General features: G+C 35.6%; 6 protein-coding genes across 6 annotated transcripts; 2 read left to right on the top strand and 4 right to left on the bottom strand.

The window, feature by feature from the left end:
- Positions 1-733: 733 nt before the first annotated feature.
- Positions 734-1,096, bottom strand: SKDI03G0050 (SRP1/TIP1 family protein; the record flags this gene model as incomplete). The annotated part of the gene is made up of 1 exon (XM_056231181.1): positions 734-1,096. The coding sequence occupies one exon, from the start codon at positions 1,094-1,096 to the stop codon at positions 734-736; it is 363 nt and encodes a 120-aa protein (XP_056086291.1).
- A 4,282-nt stretch (positions 1,097-5,378) lies between these two features.
- On the top strand, positions 5,379-6,944 carry GIT1 (Git1p; the record flags this gene model as incomplete). The annotated part of the gene is made up of 1 exon (XM_056231192.1): positions 5,379-6,944. One exon carries the CDS (start codon positions 5,379-5,381, stop codon positions 6,942-6,944), a length of 1,566 nt encoding a protein of 521 aa, XP_056086292.1.
- A 3,019-nt stretch (positions 6,945-9,963) lies between these two features.
- Positions 9,964-10,782, bottom strand: SKDI03G0070 (uncharacterized protein; the record flags this gene model as incomplete). The annotated part of the gene is made up of 1 exon (XM_056231203.1): positions 9,964-10,782. The coding sequence occupies one exon, from the start codon at positions 10,780-10,782 to the stop codon at positions 9,964-9,966; it is 819 nt and encodes a 272-aa protein (XP_056086293.1).
- Positions 10,783-10,878: 96 nt separating this feature from the next.
- Positions 10,879-11,511, bottom strand: HMLALPHA2 (homeodomain mating type protein alpha2; the record flags this gene model as incomplete). The annotated part of the gene is made up of 1 exon (XM_056231214.1): positions 10,879-11,511. The coding sequence occupies one exon, from the start codon at positions 11,509-11,511 to the stop codon at positions 10,879-10,881; it is 633 nt and encodes a 210-aa protein (XP_056086294.1).
- Positions 11,512-11,777: 266 nt separating this feature from the next.
- On the top strand, positions 11,778-12,302 carry HMLALPHA1 (transcriptional co-activator mating type protein alpha; the record flags this gene model as incomplete). Its single annotated transcript, XM_056231225.1, has 1 exon — positions 11,778-12,302. One exon carries the CDS (start codon positions 11,778-11,780, stop codon positions 12,300-12,302), a length of 525 nt encoding a protein of 174 aa, XP_056086295.1.
- A 3,971-nt stretch (positions 12,303-16,273) lies between these two features.
- Positions 16,274-17,356, bottom strand: CHA1 (L-serine/L-threonine ammonia-lyase CHA1; the record flags this gene model as incomplete). The annotated part of the gene is made up of 1 exon (XM_056231236.1): positions 16,274-17,356. One exon carries the CDS (start codon positions 17,354-17,356, stop codon positions 16,274-16,276), a length of 1,083 nt encoding a protein of 360 aa, XP_056086296.1.
- Between the last annotated feature and the right edge of the window lie 393 nt (positions 17,357-17,749).

The raw sequence follows: 17,749 nt of genomic DNA on the forward strand, positions 1-17,749 counted from the left end.
ACTTGGCGTAGACATTCATCGGAGTAAACAATCATCACATCACCTGTGCTCAGACTGCAGCTAACCGAAAATAATACCGCATTATTCTACAGACCATTCGAAAGTAGCTCCTCGGCTTTACCCCTATTCTATCTACATATACGCTGCCTACACTCTACCTTCTCACTACTGGACGCATACAAGTATTTTGTCGGTGCAGGAGTACTAGCATTCATATAAGCAAGCATAGAGGTTATATTACTATGACTTAGCCCGCATAGAGGCTGTTCTACGAACGAACCCTAAATTGAAAAGTGACACATAAGAAATGAACAACTCCGGACCGAGACCCCTAAAAAGAACAACCCATTTATACGAAAGATCAAGAAGTCCAAAAGTACATAGCGAGCAGGCTTCGGTATACATTGGCATATATAGTGAAAGCGATATCTTGAACTTCTTTCTTTGGAAGTAGTGTCCAAAACACTGGCCTCTCTACATATATATCACACGTAGCTCAAGCGCACGTGCATCGAAATGACACTACAGAGGAAACGACTTTCGCTGAGCCATTCGTACTCTGGATAACGGTTTATGTACTGCAATAGATCAAGTAAGTTTATAATATTAATATACATTTGCATATAATCAAACTATTCATACCATCAAGAAAGAAAAAACTTTTCTTTTTCATTTTTCGTTACTTTTTAATGTCTATAACATTTTAGCATTTCCTTCGTAAAGGCGCCTATCTCTAGTTAGCGATGGTGTAAATACCGTCTGCAGATAAAGCGCTAGAGATGGCTGGTCTCAATCTGGTAGAGTACCATGGAACACCAGTGATCATTCTGGTCACTTGGTCTGGAGCAATACCGGTCAACATGGTGGTGAAGTCACCGTAGTTGAAGACAGCTTGAGCGACTTCAACTGGGTAGGTTTCAGTTGGGTGGGCGGCTTGGAACAAGTAGTATTGGGCCAAGTGAGCTCTGATATCAGAAACGTAGACACCCAACTCAACCAAGTTGACTCTTTCGTCGGATTGAGCTAGGGTGGTGGTGGCAGAGGCACCAGCAGCTAGAGCGGCCACACCAGCAGCGATTGAAGTTAATTTGACCATTATATATGTTTGTTTTCGATTGTTTGTTTAGTGGTGATATAGGCTTAACTAGAAAGAGAAGAGTGAAGGCATATTCTCAAAGATAGATGATCAAAGCTGCTCTATTTATATGATTTCCTTGACCAGTTTGTTGCTACCCAAACGAATTAGTGGACGCTCACCTTTCATCGCATACTTCTTCCTATCTTACCTCTCACACCCATATTCATTGTCACTATGGAGATGCGCCTGTCCTTGAACGAATTGGCTTGCATAGCTTTTGCATGTGAGAGCACGCTTGGCATTGCATTTATTTCTCGTAGGTACAGAAGAGAAGAATGCTGATTATTAGGGGTGTCGAGGTGCGTTTAAAACCCTTTACGGGTCTGTGATCTTTCACTTTTTGGCAAACGAAGATTCGATTTTATGATGTGGGCCCTCGTTCAGAAGCCTATTGTCTAAGCCTTATTCAGTACGCGCTAAACGATTGCCGGGGAATATAGTACTGTTCCTTTACCCAGATTCAACTATGGAATAACTATCATGTTTTGGTAGTCGTGTACCCTGTGGGTGGACTCACGATTATATAATATCAATAAAATTTCTGATGAATCCTCGAGGATCGCATTCCGGTTTTTTCTGTTGTCGCACCGTAATACAAAAAGTGCAACATACATAATTCCTGTGTTACTCTATCACGTATAGTGCCATTTTCCACATAGCTTCTGTGGCTTGGCATAACATCTTCAAACCGTCAAGCAAATCTTGAATAGCCATGACATTTGACTTAAAATAATCACCATTCGTACGCTCAATTTAAAATATCGATCACACGAGGACCACCATAGCGGTGTTCATATGTCTGCAGTATTATTTTATCCACTAAGAAAGGGATGATGTTGCACAACAGATGAAATGGGTTTTGGGTCATAACTTCTGCATGTCTTATCAAGTTATTGTCCTCGAGCTTATCGTATCTTAAATTGAAACCGTACACCTGTATTTTGCAGAGTTTACAGAGTTTACAGCCACTAAATGGATATGTGGATACTCGTCTCTATAGCGAGAGCCTATCGATACGGACGGACTCGGCTTCTTTAATATACGCCCACATAGTCAACAGTTGGTGATCTAGAAACATAAACCTTTTTCCAAAATAGAAGACTGATGAAATGGCACTCAAAAACAGGAAGAGAAATACTTCATTGAAATGTGACTTTAATACAAAAATTAGCGAAATTTTCCTAGAAAGGAGCAATTTCCAAGAACTAAGGCAAACCTAGACTAGCAGAACTTCTTTGGAAAATTCAGTTAACTGTTTCAAGAAGCACGCTTACAATGTAACGCTTGAATAACAGACAAGATCATTAGACCCGCAATCACTAAAAAGAGCAGCTGAAACTATTATGGGTATCTAATATAACACTATGTCCCATGCACTGGATCATGCTTCCTTCCGTCAGCGTTTATAGCAAATTCGTTCATAACAAAGTTATAGGAATTCTATAATGTTGTACCACATCCTCACATGAAAGCTACAATTCTCTTTTAACGACAGCACCGCTCCCAACCGGCGGATTTGGGCAACTAAACGAGCAATCCTACGGTGAGAGTATGGCTCCAGAGAACTCTATCCACAAATTACTGCATGCTTGCACTATTGGCATTTGATTCGGAACAGGCGAATTATATGGCCTGAATTGCTTTTGCTCATTGCATGCTGTGCATTATATTTTCCTTTTGGCAACACCACGTGCTCTTACTTGGGCTAAAACATGAGATATGCCGATCGATTTGTCTTCTATCGTGTAGCAACCCTGTAATAACAACTCATTCCTGGTACTTTTCAATTTTGCCGTAATTTCGCTATAATTTGCTTCATCTCATGGCCAAGCAATTTTCCCAGATGTGTGCGAAATTATAAATGGATGCTCATATCAAAATATTTCTTAGCATGCGGATAATAATAATTTTCTTCACCGCACAATGGACGCAGTTAGTGTCACTTGGATGAATGATCACTATACATGTAAACGGTGAATAACAATCGACGTAGATAATTTATCTGCGGCAAATGTTTCTGTAAATTGACGGCCTTTAAGACGAGTTAGGATATTAGTGTAACGGAAATGTACACCTAATTGGAAATCAAGATGATTCACCGAATTTTTTGAACTCTACGGTCGACTTAAAGATGGTAAAGTTTGAATACTAGATCTTTAGATCCACTATGACTATATATTAGATCGCACAGCTCAATATCAGGATATTTGGCGGTGCGGTAAGGATATCTTTTGATTCAAAACCTGTTTGTGGAGGCCATGACAACAGTGTAAATTATTTAGATGACTTGCTATACTTAACAGGAACCTTCCAGTTGTCTTAAATCATCTTCTCCTTCTTCCGCAACTACAGCTTATGAATCAACAACTACTAGAGTATTTTTTTGGAATATGAATCAGCTACCCATCGATTATTAGTGCAGCTGGTACATACTTTTATTCGTATTACTAGAATGCTACCACATACGGTGCTTAAAAGATAACGCGGATTATGAGGCTAGTAAAATAGAATTCAGGATTTCATCGAAATTAGTGAAAGCTGAGGCGCAAGGATAGATAATAAAACATTATAAATGAATTTCAACGTTAAAATTACCTGAACAAATTGGAATCCCAAAAATTGTCAGAAGATAACCTACTTTTTCGCCAAGCAGTTCTTCCTTACTTTCTTCCTTGAATCTCACCTCGAATTCTGAAAATATTATCTGTGTAATTTGTTATTTCATACTGAAGAAAAACTGATAGTAATAAACCATACTTGGATCATATAGTTTTCAGCTGATAATACAGTTCATAGTTGGGATTAGCCTTTGAAACATTTCGTTATTTTCAAAAATAAACGCGCGAAATAAGTTTAGACTCAATTTGTAACTCACCTCTCATGAATAACAATTCAACCAAATAAGTATATAGCCTATTGTTTAGGAAATTCACATATCAAAGAAATGAGCCAAGTTAATACTGATGTTGACAATCAAAAGACATCAAACTGAAAAAAAGAACTACGTCTATTATTAATGAAGCTTGATCTGATAATAGCACTTGAGAATGATATCGCCGTGGATGTAGATACTCATAGTTCGTCAATAGAACCGTCTAATAGCGAAATACTAGTAAACTTCAGGTCCTAGATTTAGGCTTATAACATATGTGGATTGTTCCATACGTACACTCGGTCAAGAGCAAATTTAAGAAGAATTTGAAAGTGCACATGCCACTTTTAGTCTGAATCTCTAGATAGATGACATAGCTTACGGTCTATATCAAGTGTTCATCTTGCCACTATTGGAAATTTTTAAGATCGGCTATCAACACCTTAACATTAGCCATATTACACTCCTTGTGAAAAGGTGCTGCATTGCTACTAATATCAGTGGCTTTGTTACTCTGGGTCTTTCACGGATCAACTACGGCGGCCACCTTCCTCCGTTAGTGGTTATATCCTGAATGACAAATCGTGGCTAAGGCACAAACTTGGGCTCTACATTTTCCAATTATTGGTTGGTGCCATTGCTGCTCTTGGTTCGTCCATTAGTATTCGCCAATATTGCCGTTGATAAGAGTCTCCCCTGATCTCCGCGTTTCGTGAGTCAAAATAGTAACCAGAATTTGAAGCACATTGCATATACAAGATGATTTATACCCACGTTCCACCTAAAATAACAAAAAGTATGGACGTTGCATAATGTTTTACCCTTACTATGTTAATATTCTTCACATGTTTGTTGCTATTTTTGTCAGTATTCCCTAAATGCCCCATCCTCAGTATAATCATTTTTCTTTGTGACGCACGTGGATTGCTGCCAAGAAAGTAAAGAAAAAGCAACACGAAGCAATAGCTGCATAAAATGGTGTCTCGAAAGAAGTGGCGTCTTAAAAGAAATGCCATCTTAATAAGAGTGGTATGATTGGATTTCATGGTCCTTATATTATTACGAATACTACGAACTTTAGGGCCACGTTCGTCTTCGTATTTATCAATTAACATATTGTGGCCCGTGTTTAGGATATGCGTTGAATATAAAACACAAAACATATCTTGCACTGTATATCTTTGCTTTGCATCTCTGGTTTAGCTTAGTTGATCATCTTGTTTACTAACACCAATTAAAATAAAAGTCAATTATAGATACAAAGTCAACTTAATTATTGGTAATAGATATTTATTCGAATATTACTTACTCCTCTTATATTACTGCAAAAGTTTGTCGACGAGTTCAAGTGTAATTGAATCATAAAATATGATGAAAACAGAAGAAAAAGACTCCTCAACGATAGATGAGATAGAATTCAACGAGAAAAACAATTCTAGAATTATAAAATATGATGCGGAAGGTCGTGCTACTCGTACTCAATCCTCTAAGAAAGATAAATGGAAGAATATAATCACAATCATTGCATCCGGTTTTGCTTTGATCAGCGATGGTTATGTGAATGGTTCAATGAGTATGTTAAACAAACTTTTTGTTATGGAATATGGTGCAAAGAACTACAGCTCAAAAGTCTCAACCAGAGTTTCTAACGCATCTTTGGTCGGTATTATTTTTGGTCAATTTTTCATGGGTATCGCTGCTGATTACTACAGTAGAAAATCTTGTATTCTTGTGGCTACGACTATCTTGGTTGTCGGTAGTGCTTTATGTGCTGCTTCACACGGTACTACTGTACCTGGTATGTTTTGGATGTTAACAGTTATGAGAGGTTTGGTAGGCATCGGTGTTGGTGCAGAATATCCGACCAGTACACTAAGTGCTAATGAGTCTGCTAATGAATATACTACAACTAGAAGAGGTGGTATCCTAGTTATGGTCACAAATTTTCCCCTAGCTTTCGGTGGTCCATTTGCATCAATTATCTTTTTGATTGTTTTTAAAATTTGTTCGGGAACAAAACATTTAGAGGCAATATGGAGAACTGTTTTTGCCCTAGGCTGCTTCTGGCCATTAACAGTGTTTTACTTCCGTTGGAAAACCGCCACTACAGAAATTTACGAAAAAGGCAGAATTAAAAAAAATATACCATATGTTTTGGCACTAAAATTTTATTGGAAAAGGTTACTTGGTACTTGCGGTACCTGGTTTATGTATGATTTTGTTACCTTCCCTAACGGTATCTTTAGTTCAACAATTATTAGTGCTGTTATTAAGGATAAGAATGATTTGGAAAAAGTAGCAGAATGGAATTTACTGCTGGGTGTTCTGGCTGTACTGGGTGTTCCAATTGGAGCTTACTTCTCTGATCGCATTGGCCGCAAATATACATTAATGATTGGCTTCTCTGGATACATTGTCTTTGGCCTAATTATTGGTTGCGCATACGATCAACTATCGAAAATTACTCCATTATTTATTATCTTCTATGCACTAATGAATATGCTAGGGAATGCTGGACCAGGTAATATGCTTGGTGTCATTAGTAGTGAATCATCAGCAACCGCTGTCAGAGGTGTTTTTTATGGAATTTCCGCCGTGACTGGTAAAATTGGTTCTGTCGTGGGGGTTGAATGCTTTCAGCCTATTAGAGATAACTTGGGCGCAAGATGGACTTTTATTATAGCTGCCATTTGCGGCCTTGTTGGTGTCGTTATTACCTATTTTCTTGTCCCACATTCCCTTGATAGCGATTTAATGAAACAAGATGTTGATTTTCATAATTACTTAGTATCCAATGGTTGGACGGGTAAGATGGGATTTGACGAGACAGATGGAGAAATCTTTGATACAGTTACTGAGGATGAACATAATGATGTTGAATTTAGCAAGAAGAATACCGAAATAATTTCAGTGAGAGAAGTTGGAGATCGCTGAACTATCCCGATTTTTTTTGACTGTCTTAATTTCATGACGTACTTTTTTGAACTATTAATTTGAGTTTGCTGGGTTCAATCGCTTTTCAGGAACATATATGTTATTTGAGGTATCTTATTATTTTGAGAGTTAGATATTAAACGATGTTGTAAAAATCGGGGGATGAAAATAATTGCTTTCCACAAAGAAGTTTATTTTATGAGAACCAATCCGAAGGTTTATTTTTTATTTTGTTATTTAGTATTATTTACTAATTATTGATATTAAAATATAGGAATGTAGAAATTTTGCGAATATAAGCATACGTAGGATTTGGAGATCTTTCTGAAGATAATTTTGTTGAATGTGCTAACGCAGAAGTATAACTAGTGATTAGATGACTAATAATAGAGATGCAATGCTCTGTATGTTTTATATAAATACTATAAGAGGGCATCCAACAAATTTACTACATGATGTCAAAAAAAGACTAGACAGCAATTTTTTGCGTCAATACGGTACTATTTATATACTTAAAACATAGATAAACTTGGCTAATATTTAAGTGACAGATATCTTCAATGTAAACCGACCGAATACCTGTGGTTTGTTTATAATCTCCAATGCCTTCAGAAACCATTTGAATAATGAAATATTACTTGGGATAATAATTAACCATCACCCTTTGGTTAATACTATGAATATCCAGGATTGTTATCGTTGTAGTTAGAGTATCACCATATACTGTTTTTGATAGATTATGCAGATTATAATACTAGTGGAATAAGATTTAGACTGTCATCAAAGTTAGTGGAAGAAAAAGCGCAAGGATTGATAGCGCAATATGATCAATGTATGACAGCGAATAAGAAAATACAAAAGTATTTACAGTGTTATGTAGAATTGTTCATTCCCCTTCTATGGATTCATGAATTCGGAGGAGAGCTTTTAGTACACTCTTTATATACCTTTTATTATTGCGTTCATCAATAATTGAATCCCACCAACTATCACAAATTTCAAACTTCTGTTAAGTTACCTTTTTACCTAAAATCGGTTTTTAAGATAGATACTAGGCCCAATTTTCAAAACTCAAATGACGGGAATTTTATGGATAATTTGGTTAGAGGTCTCTAATGGCATCTGCTTGTTTAATTCAAAACGATTTGGTCAGATGTAAATAAATCTGTATCAATTTTATCGGCATTTACAACAGAAGTCGTTAAGTACTTAAGAATTAGTGGACATGGCCTCTAGTTTTTAATAGCTTTACTGTCATTTGGTGATTTGATAGAATACCTGGGATTTTCTATATCTCTTTTGAGCTCAAGTAAATAATTAAGGGACTGACCTCTCTAAAACGGGTCAATAGTAGTCCAAAAATCGTTATTGCAGAGGGTATTAGCACTTTTAACACCTTTTTTTTTTTTTCATGGACATAATAAGTTCCTTCTTCTGTTGAATGACTGATAGCTTCAAGTATTTTATGACGCTTAGATGTAAAAAACAATTCGGTGAGGTAGAAGATTTTTGTTCGTCTTGTAAAGTTTACAAGAGAGCTTGATCAGAATAATTGGGCGGTAAAAGGAATAGTAGGGTGGATTAACTCTATCAATTAAGCGAAATAAAAATTAAATAGTGGAGCTCTAGTCAGCAGATTCTTAATATTGTACGTTGGGCTTTGTTTTAGTTTACTATTGCCATTACAAATCAAGAAAGGAAGTTCTCGGATAATACAAAACCCCTGATTCTCTGTTGACGGTATTTATTTAATTTTATAAATTTTGGTATTTCTATGAAGTTGCCCTCGTGAAAAGGAAATATGAAAAATTAAATGTCAAAAGCCACTTAACAGTTCCATAATCATCCAATTTTCTTACCAGCCTGACGTTCTATGCCTTCTTTTCTAATAAACCTTTATGTGCTTTTGTGGAGTCTATCTGGTTCACTAGTAAAGGCACTTCGCGGTTTCACGCCAAGACTGTTGAGCGTAAAAAGGGTAGAGTATTATAGATGATCCAAATGTTTGCAAACCGCCGCAGATTACGGAACTTACCAGTGATTAGTTCTATGAGTTGTTTTTATTTCTTTATTGCCGCCACTTCGAACAATGACGCGAAATAGAATACGATTGCTACATATAATTCTATTAATTTATAAAGTTCTGGAATCTCGGTAATCTATAACGGATAGTGAGACCATAACTTTTTTGGTGGTTTATGTAGGTCGTTAAAATTACTGAAACAAAAATCAATTACCATCTATTAATTGCTGAGATTAAAAATTACTAATTTTATTACGATGTGTTGACGCAAGGAATTGCGGTCTCGTCTCTGTGACATCACGTAGTCAGTATATTGGGTATTCTCTTATAGTATCTATATAAAACATATATAGCATTGCATCTCCATTTACGAAGTACAATTCATTCTATAAAATATTATCCTGTACGACCACGTATTGATGACTCATCGTATAAGTCATCCAAGTATTAAATGGGAAGTAGTCATACTTTTTGTGTTACCCCATTTAACATGAGTTGTAAAGGTGAGAAACATATACGATTATTTTTCCCGGTAGATAAAACTTCCGGTCTCATATATTCGTAAATTTTTAGTTGATAATTAGTGTTTCTGTAGCATTACTACTTCACAAGAACATCCCAACACTTCCACCGAACATTTCTAAAGCTTTACTTCTTACATAATACACTATACATTTTCTAGAGCCAAGAGTCATATACTTCTTACTGCGCAATTGAATGTATGGGTTTATGTATTTGCAATTTTTTCGTTTTAACTTTTAGTACTAAATACTTTGTTTTAAATTTCTGAAGAAAAAATGCAATGAAAATGATAATCATCGCAATTTCGGAGAGTTCTTTGACTCTTCTAACTCAACTTTGTTTGGCTAATTTTAAAGTTATTCAGAGTTTACATGATACAGTGTTTTTATATATAAAAACTATTAGGAGCTCAGAAATTTAATAAATCATTGCACCACAGCATCAAGCTGTTAGGCAAATACGCACTCGCTGATTTTAATGTAAACAATACTTATAGTGAATAAACCCTCTGACTGCCGTAATTATTAAAAGAGCAACGGAAAGTTTTTCGTGTTTGTCAATATTTGTGGAATAGCAGAGTTGCAACTCCTCGAGGAGAGCATTATCAGTTGTCCAGTCTCTAAAGTTTAGTAGTAAATTTGCAGAGTCAAAGGGCAGTGGCTTTTTCCATTGGTGGGGGTCGTGCGGTAGCATTTTATCCAAATACAGTTGTATTTTGGCGATTTCTTGTGTGACTTCATCCATACTAAAAAGTAAATAGTCCTGCCCCATTACGATTTGTATTAGTGCCGCGATTCTCTGTATGTCGACGTTGCCATAGAGAAGATAGTGGGCGATTTTCCTAAACAGTTCCTGGGTTGCCTGTTGTATGGAGTTTATAAACGGTCGCCATACGACCAGAAATCTCCAGGCAGAGTTGACAACTACCAAAACGGAATCGTGATTTGTGTCCGCACCCAGTCTATACCAATCACTGAGAAGACGTTTTCTTGCTCTTCTTATTTCGATATTTCTTTTTATGAGAAGGCACTCTCTAGATACACAGGCAGTTGCGTCCAGCAACTGCCGTACGGCCGTTCTCATGCTGTCGAGAATTTTTTTTGGAGAGATATTCTCAATATGAGGCTGTGTATGACTTATGAACTGTAGAAGGAGTACATCATCGATGTTTGAGGTGTGTGTTTTGTTTACTCTTCTCGTGACTATTTGGCCCTGAATAGCGAAGCGTGCGGTTACAAATTGGTCGTCTTGTTCAAGAAGGTAGGCGAGGACATTATCTATCAGTACAAACATCTTAGTAGTGTCTGAGGAGAGGGTTGATTGTTTATGTATTTTTGCGAAATATATATATATATTCTACACAGATATATACATATTTGTTTTTCGGGCTCATTCTTTCTTCTTTGCCAGAGGCTCACCGCTCAAGAGGTCCGCTAATTCTGGAGCGATTGTTATTGTTTTTTCTTTTCTTCTTCTATTCGAAACCCAGTTTTTGATTTGAATGCGAGATAAACTGGTATTCTTCATTAGATTCTCTAGGCCCTTGGTATCTAGATATGGGTTCTCGATGTTCTTTGCAAACCAACTTTCTAGTATTCGGACATTTTCTTTTGTAAACCGGTGTCCTCTGTAAGGTTTAGTACTTTTGTTTATCATATCTTGAGTTACCACATTAAATACCAACCCATCCGCCGATTTATTTTTCTGTGTAAGTTGATAATTACTTCTATCGTTTTCTATGCTGCGCATTTCTTTGAGTAATACAGTAATGGTAGTAGTGAGTTGAGATGTTGTTTGCAACAACTTCTTCTCCTCATCACTAATCTTACGGTTTTTGTTGGCCCTAGATAAGAATCCTAATATATCCCTTAATTCAACTTCTTCTTCTGTTGTTACACTCTCTGGTAACTTAGGTAAATTACAGCAAATAGAAAAGAGCTTTTTATTTATGTCCAGTATATTCGATTTGAACTCATCTGTTATTTGTGGATTTAAAAGGTCTTTAATGGGTATCTTATTCATTTTGTCTCGCTTATCTCCTCTCTTTTTCTTACTCACTTCAAAGCTGATTCTAATCTCTCCTTTATATATATATTTTCAATTTGCAGCAATTTATGTTTCAAAACATTAAGAGGGTCTGGGTTTTGTCTGGGATGCAATTTATTGCTTCCCAATGTAGAAAAGTACATCATATGAAACAACTTGAACTCTTAAGCATTTCTTGTAACTTTCACTTTCCAAAATAAATCAAGTGTATATAATAGCTCAGCTGGTTTAATCATCTCAAGATGTTCACTTCTAAGCCTGCTTTCAGAATCAAGAAGAAGACCTCCAAATCATATAGAAAAACAGTTATTTCAAAAGTGGAAGGTAATGGCATAGTGAAACGAATAAGTCCAAGTTGTTTCAATGTTATCCGGCCACTTAAGAAGGATATTCAAATTCCTGCACCTGCATCTCGATTTTTAAAAAAGATTCAAATACATAGAATATCATCTGGAAACCAAACCACTCAATGTCGACAGTTGAGTAAAGCTTCCATAAAATCATCAAAGAAGCATATAAACTCTTTTATGGCATTTAGAGCTTACTATTCTCAGTTTGGCTCCGGTGTCAAGCAAAATATCTTGTCTTCTTTACTTTCTGAAGAATGGCACGCGGACAAAATGCAGCACGGAATATGGGACTACTTCGCGCAACAGTATAATTTTATAAACCCTGGTTTTGGTTTTGTAGAGTGGTTGACGAATAATTATGCTGAAGTACGTGGTGACGGATATTGGGAAGATGTGTTTGTACATTTGGCCTTATAGAGTGTGGTCGTGGCGGAGGTTGTTTATCTTTTGAGTACTGAATGTTGTCAGTATAGCTATCCTCTTGAAAAATCCCCATTGCCTTGGTCTTGTTTCCAATGTTTGTTTATATACTCTTATTACTATGTGCATATCTACATGCTTCTACTGTTTATGTAAATAAATAACATTTAATAGTTACACTGTTATTTGATAATTCCTTTGATATATGTTCCTTTTCGACGGTATTTTATTCTCCGGCTGATTCGAAGAACATATGTTGTTAGTAGTCCTTCATCCTTTATTCATACTTTTTATTATATACTTTGGTTTCCATTTCGTATTTCGTGATGACGTAATTATTCGCTCTTTGTGATATTTTCTTACATGCGTATGTGTGAACCGAAAACTGTCTTTTCATAACTATTGTTCATTTTGATAGATTTTAAGTATCAAAAGTGAGTTCTCCTTTCAAATACTTTTCAAAGGTTGGCGGATAGGAATCACGATCTAGTTTCTGTAATATCATATATATCGGATATTCCTTTTATGGGTATCCACAAGTAACGTACATAACACTGGATTTTTTTAAGAGAGATTACTCGAGGTTTTCTTCCTTCTATATATAATAACACTACTTTATGACCACATAAGAAGGACTTCCAATATATTGAGTACGCGATGTCAGAACTTGCATCAACACACTAAATATTATTAAATGTGGTAACTCGAAGGTGTGACAGATTTAAATTCATCAATTAAATGACTAATACTATTGGTCATCCATATGTGATCATTGGGTAATATAATATCGAAAAATGAGTTGTATCTCTTAATAAAGATACGATGCAATGTACGTTTTATAGCCTCCATTAAAGGGCATCCAATATATACCTACATGGCGTACAAAAAGTACATCTCAATTTCTTGTGTCAACAAACATGAATTAATCATCCAATTATTCATATACTCTTGTGTTAAATGGGGTAACGTAAAAAGTATGACTACTTCTATTTAGTACTTGGATGACCTCTACGATGGGTCATCAATACGCGGTCGTATGGAATAATATTATATAGAACGTATTGCACCTCCTAAATGGAGATGAATGCTATATATTTTTTACATAGATACTATAAGAGGAAATCCAATATATTGACTACGTGATGTCACAAAGACTAGACCGCAATTCCTTACGTCAACATATATCAGCAGTCTCTGCACTATAAACATAGATGTTTACCCATAAAGTGTCAAAATTGAACCTTTGTATATTCTGACTATAATATATAAAATTTTGAGCCTTTCGTTTCTTTTATGCTAAATGTGAAATCAGAACATTTGCAATAATACATTCTCACTTTTCCGTTAAAAACATTTTTCTGAATTTAATGTAAGTGGGCTATGGGTGAATGGCAAATATACCTTTTCGTAATTATTCTTTCATTCAACCCCGAAACGACGATGGTGAAGGGAAAATAACATAATGTAAACAGTACGTACTGACTACTCACTGATAAAATTCTTCCTAACAGCATTCCTTATGAGTAAAAAAAGAACCTTTGATTGCCATTTGTTTAATCACCAAATAAATAATGCATATTCCTTATGTTAATTGCGCCAAAGATAGCGAATGCCTAACTTAATGACTAATATATGATTATTAATGAGGCAACAATCACATTTGATGTAATTTTCTGTATAAAAATTGAACAAATATTCTACTACAAATATAGTTTTATGTATTTTAATCTATTTTACTTTTGAGTAGGTTATAAGGAATTATCCCTTATGTTTCCTTTCACTATATAAGAGTTTTTCGCAATTTGCCTTCGTCAAGGCATTACGAGCGCAGTGGCGGAGATTTAATGAAGAGAAAAATTACTTCTGTGGGAAACCCACAGAAATTAGTCACAAGTCGCTTTGTAATCGAAAGTTTTTGGGTTCAAATCCCTAATATAATAATAATAATATTAACAACTTCACGGATTTTTATATATTTAACGTAAACATTATCAGTAAACAACCATATTGATTCCATTTAACTGAATCGAATAGTCTATAATTAAATTTATCGATATTTAATATTACTAATAAAACTTCAATAGTTCCCTATATATCTTTTCTGAAACCTTGATTCATATTCTTTCCTAATTCTTCATAAAATCAGGCGTTCTTTCCACTATTATACGTTTAAAGAGCTGCTGTTTGTATGAAATTGATTACTTTCTTTTTTTTCATACTCCAACATATACAAGGCTAATGGATCATGTAGAAAAGGACCTAGTGGGAAATAATTGTGAAAAAAACTTGTGGTAATAGCACTATGTTATTAATAGAAACACCTTAAGGTAATCTTGTTACAGTGTACAGAACAACTGAAATTAGAGTAAAAAAGGGAAAAGTGCAACTTCCTGGGCGTAAATATCGATTATACGAATCAAGCCGTCAATTCTCGCGAGAACATATCAAAAATTTAATATGCAATTGTTTACATGATGTTTGCCTCACCATTGTTACTTTTTTCAAGTGAATTCTCAGAATATACTTTGTACTTTCAGATAATCCATCTCATTTACAGCTGTTTCGAACATCCAATGGATGTTTTCTCATTGGGATAAGTATTGCTCCTATTACCTTTTCCGAGAGATAGTGCTTGTCCTATATATTTATGATTGGTAGCATTGATTATGAATAAAAGCAGACCTTTTCTAATCTATATAAGAGAAACACAAGCCGATTGGAAATTGAAAGTATCCACAGCATAATTCTAAGGTCAGGAATTTTCAATTGTTGGAACAATAATCGACTATCCATCAATTACTAGTACAGCTGATTAATACATTCAATCACGTAACTAGAAGATTATCATATACGGTGTTAAGAAGATGACAAAAATTATCAGACCAGTGAAATAAGATTCAGAACAGTCATTGAATTTAGTGGAAGCTGAAGTGCAAGGATTGATAATGCAACAGGATCAATGAATAATGACGTACAAAGTTAGGGAAGAAATAAGAATAAGATTATGTAAAATTGTCGATTCCCTTCCCTGGATTCCTACATCCATGAGGAGAACTTCTAGTATATTCTACATACATAATATTATTAACCTTACCATAAATGGAATCCCAACAAATGTCACAAGATTTAAATGGTCAAGATCAATAAATAATGTAACCACTCATATTTTTTTATATATAAACTTAGATTTGATGTTTCATAACAAATCTTGACCTTCAAATGTGCCTCCTGTCCGGACAGCTCGTTTGCCTTCATTTTTCAGTATGCAACAGATACGATGTTAACATAACATATGCGAAATATACTTTAGTGTACGATCTGAACATTACACACAGTTGTTATAGCTGTCTGTGCAGGCAATGATAATCCCATCTTTTTCAACACTATATAACACAGTATATTAAAATATTTTATCGCATCCCCTTATTAAAGAATCCCTCCATATATGAATTTTTCAATTGTAAAGCATAAATTGTTATTCTCCTCCTCAACCCCAAATGCATTGTCAGAATCCTCTCTTTAAATTTATGAGAATCTGCCATTAGGATTATTTTACGCTACTGGGACGTAAATCGAAGATGTGAATTTATGTTTTTTATCATTTTCAAAATTTCTATCTTGGAAATAAGTATGTTGAAGGAAGGAATTGCTGTCCAACTTCTGTAAAACTATTCAGTTATATTGGGTTTTCTTTCAACCTATATGGAAATAAAATACATAGAGTAATTATTTCTGGTTGAAGAAACTTTTGATCTTTTACGTATTTGTAATTTCGGGTTGATATTTTCATATTCTTTTCTAGTAATTTATTATTAATACATTACTAGCACGCTACTAATACCTTACTTCGGAGGCAATATATTTAATATAATATGGCATAAGTCGAGTAAGAAGTAAGTAGACTTTCACTTGTATGAAAAGCGTTGGGACCCAAAAAACTTATGCCTTAAAAAAAAGCGGTAGATTGCTCAAGCACTCTTCAAAATAGTGGAGGTCTTTTCGACAAAGATAAAATTGTCGGCCGTTTCAATTGCAGGGAGACCTTGTTTTTTCAGGTCTTCCAACGTTTCTTCCAAATCCTGTACGGTATTTGAAGATCCACCACAAGCAATAATTATCACGATGTCATCCGCGGCTAATTTTGAGCCCAATGCCTTTTCTAGTATCTCCGTGTGATAACCTAAATGCAATGCGGCACCACATGCTGGTTCAGCTACCATGTTGCATTGATGTGTATATTTGAGACAGGTTTCAATGACATCTTTGTCCTCTATGACAACAGATTTGGTGTTATATTTGTGAGCATATTCAAAAGTTTGATTAGAGATAACGGCGGTCCCTAAAGACGTAGCAATACTTGTTATTTTTTTGAACTGAACTGGTTGGCCAATTCTGAGAGAAGTATTAAAAACGTGACATCCATTTGTTTCCACTCCTACGATAGGGATCTTATCAGCTAGATGATATCTCTCCAACCCCTGAATAATACCATTATATAAACCACCGCCACCGACGCTACAGACTATACCTTTCACTTTGTTCATGGAAATACGTTGAGATTTCAGGTCCTGAACTATTTCGTCTACCATAGACGAATGCCCTTCCCAAATATCAGGATTATCAAAGGGATGAACATAAATGGGCTCAACAACCTGAGAGTCTATTTGATTCATGATATTTGCCTTCAAAAAAGTATCTGCTTCCTTCCAATAAGCGCCGTTCACGATAACTTGAGCACCGGTGTTCCTAATTTTTTCAACCATTCTTTTCTTTGTTGCTGTAGGAACCACTACTGTACATGGCAAAGATAGCCTCTGACATGTTGTAGCGGCGGCAAGACCTGCATTCCCCCCAGAACTAGCAAAAACCTGTGGAGACCTCCTACCGTCCTTTTGAATTCGGATGGCGTTTTTCAGGATGAGGTTACCTATTCCTCTACTTTTGAAAGAGCCACTTGGTTGGAGACATTCATATTTCAAAAAAAACTGTGCAGGTGACTTACTGGGGAAGAATTGGCGTAACAATGGTGTTTTATTGTAAACTATTGACATCTTTATAAACTATTGTCGTTGTGCTTTTTACGTATGCCAGAGTTAAGGTAGAAAACAAGATACATCATTCTTTATATTTTTCCGGTTCCATTTATATATCTGCGGTTGTCCTTACAATGTCCCTTTTATCTTATCTCATCATAATGTATTTGATAGAGCTGGCACCATTTAATGACACTACGGATGGAGTTTCAATTCCGCTTGGGGCCTTGCGAGAGCCATCCGCGAGGAATTATGTCTCCGCGCGGAGGACTCACTTGTGTTCCGTAAGCCGTGACTGGCACTCGCGAAAAGAGGAAAAGAAAAATGGTAAGAACATTTCGCAGCTGATTAAAATGTAAACAATGCAGTAAGAAATAAGAATTGTGATAGATAAGGTACAGCTTGGACAGG

This window comes from Saccharomyces kudriavzevii, assembly GCF_947243775.1.
Source record: "Saccharomyces kudriavzevii IFO 1802 strain IFO1802 genome assembly, chromosome: 3".
Taxonomy (NCBI): Eukaryota; Fungi; Ascomycota; class Saccharomycetes; order Saccharomycetales; family Saccharomycetaceae; genus Saccharomyces; species Saccharomyces kudriavzevii.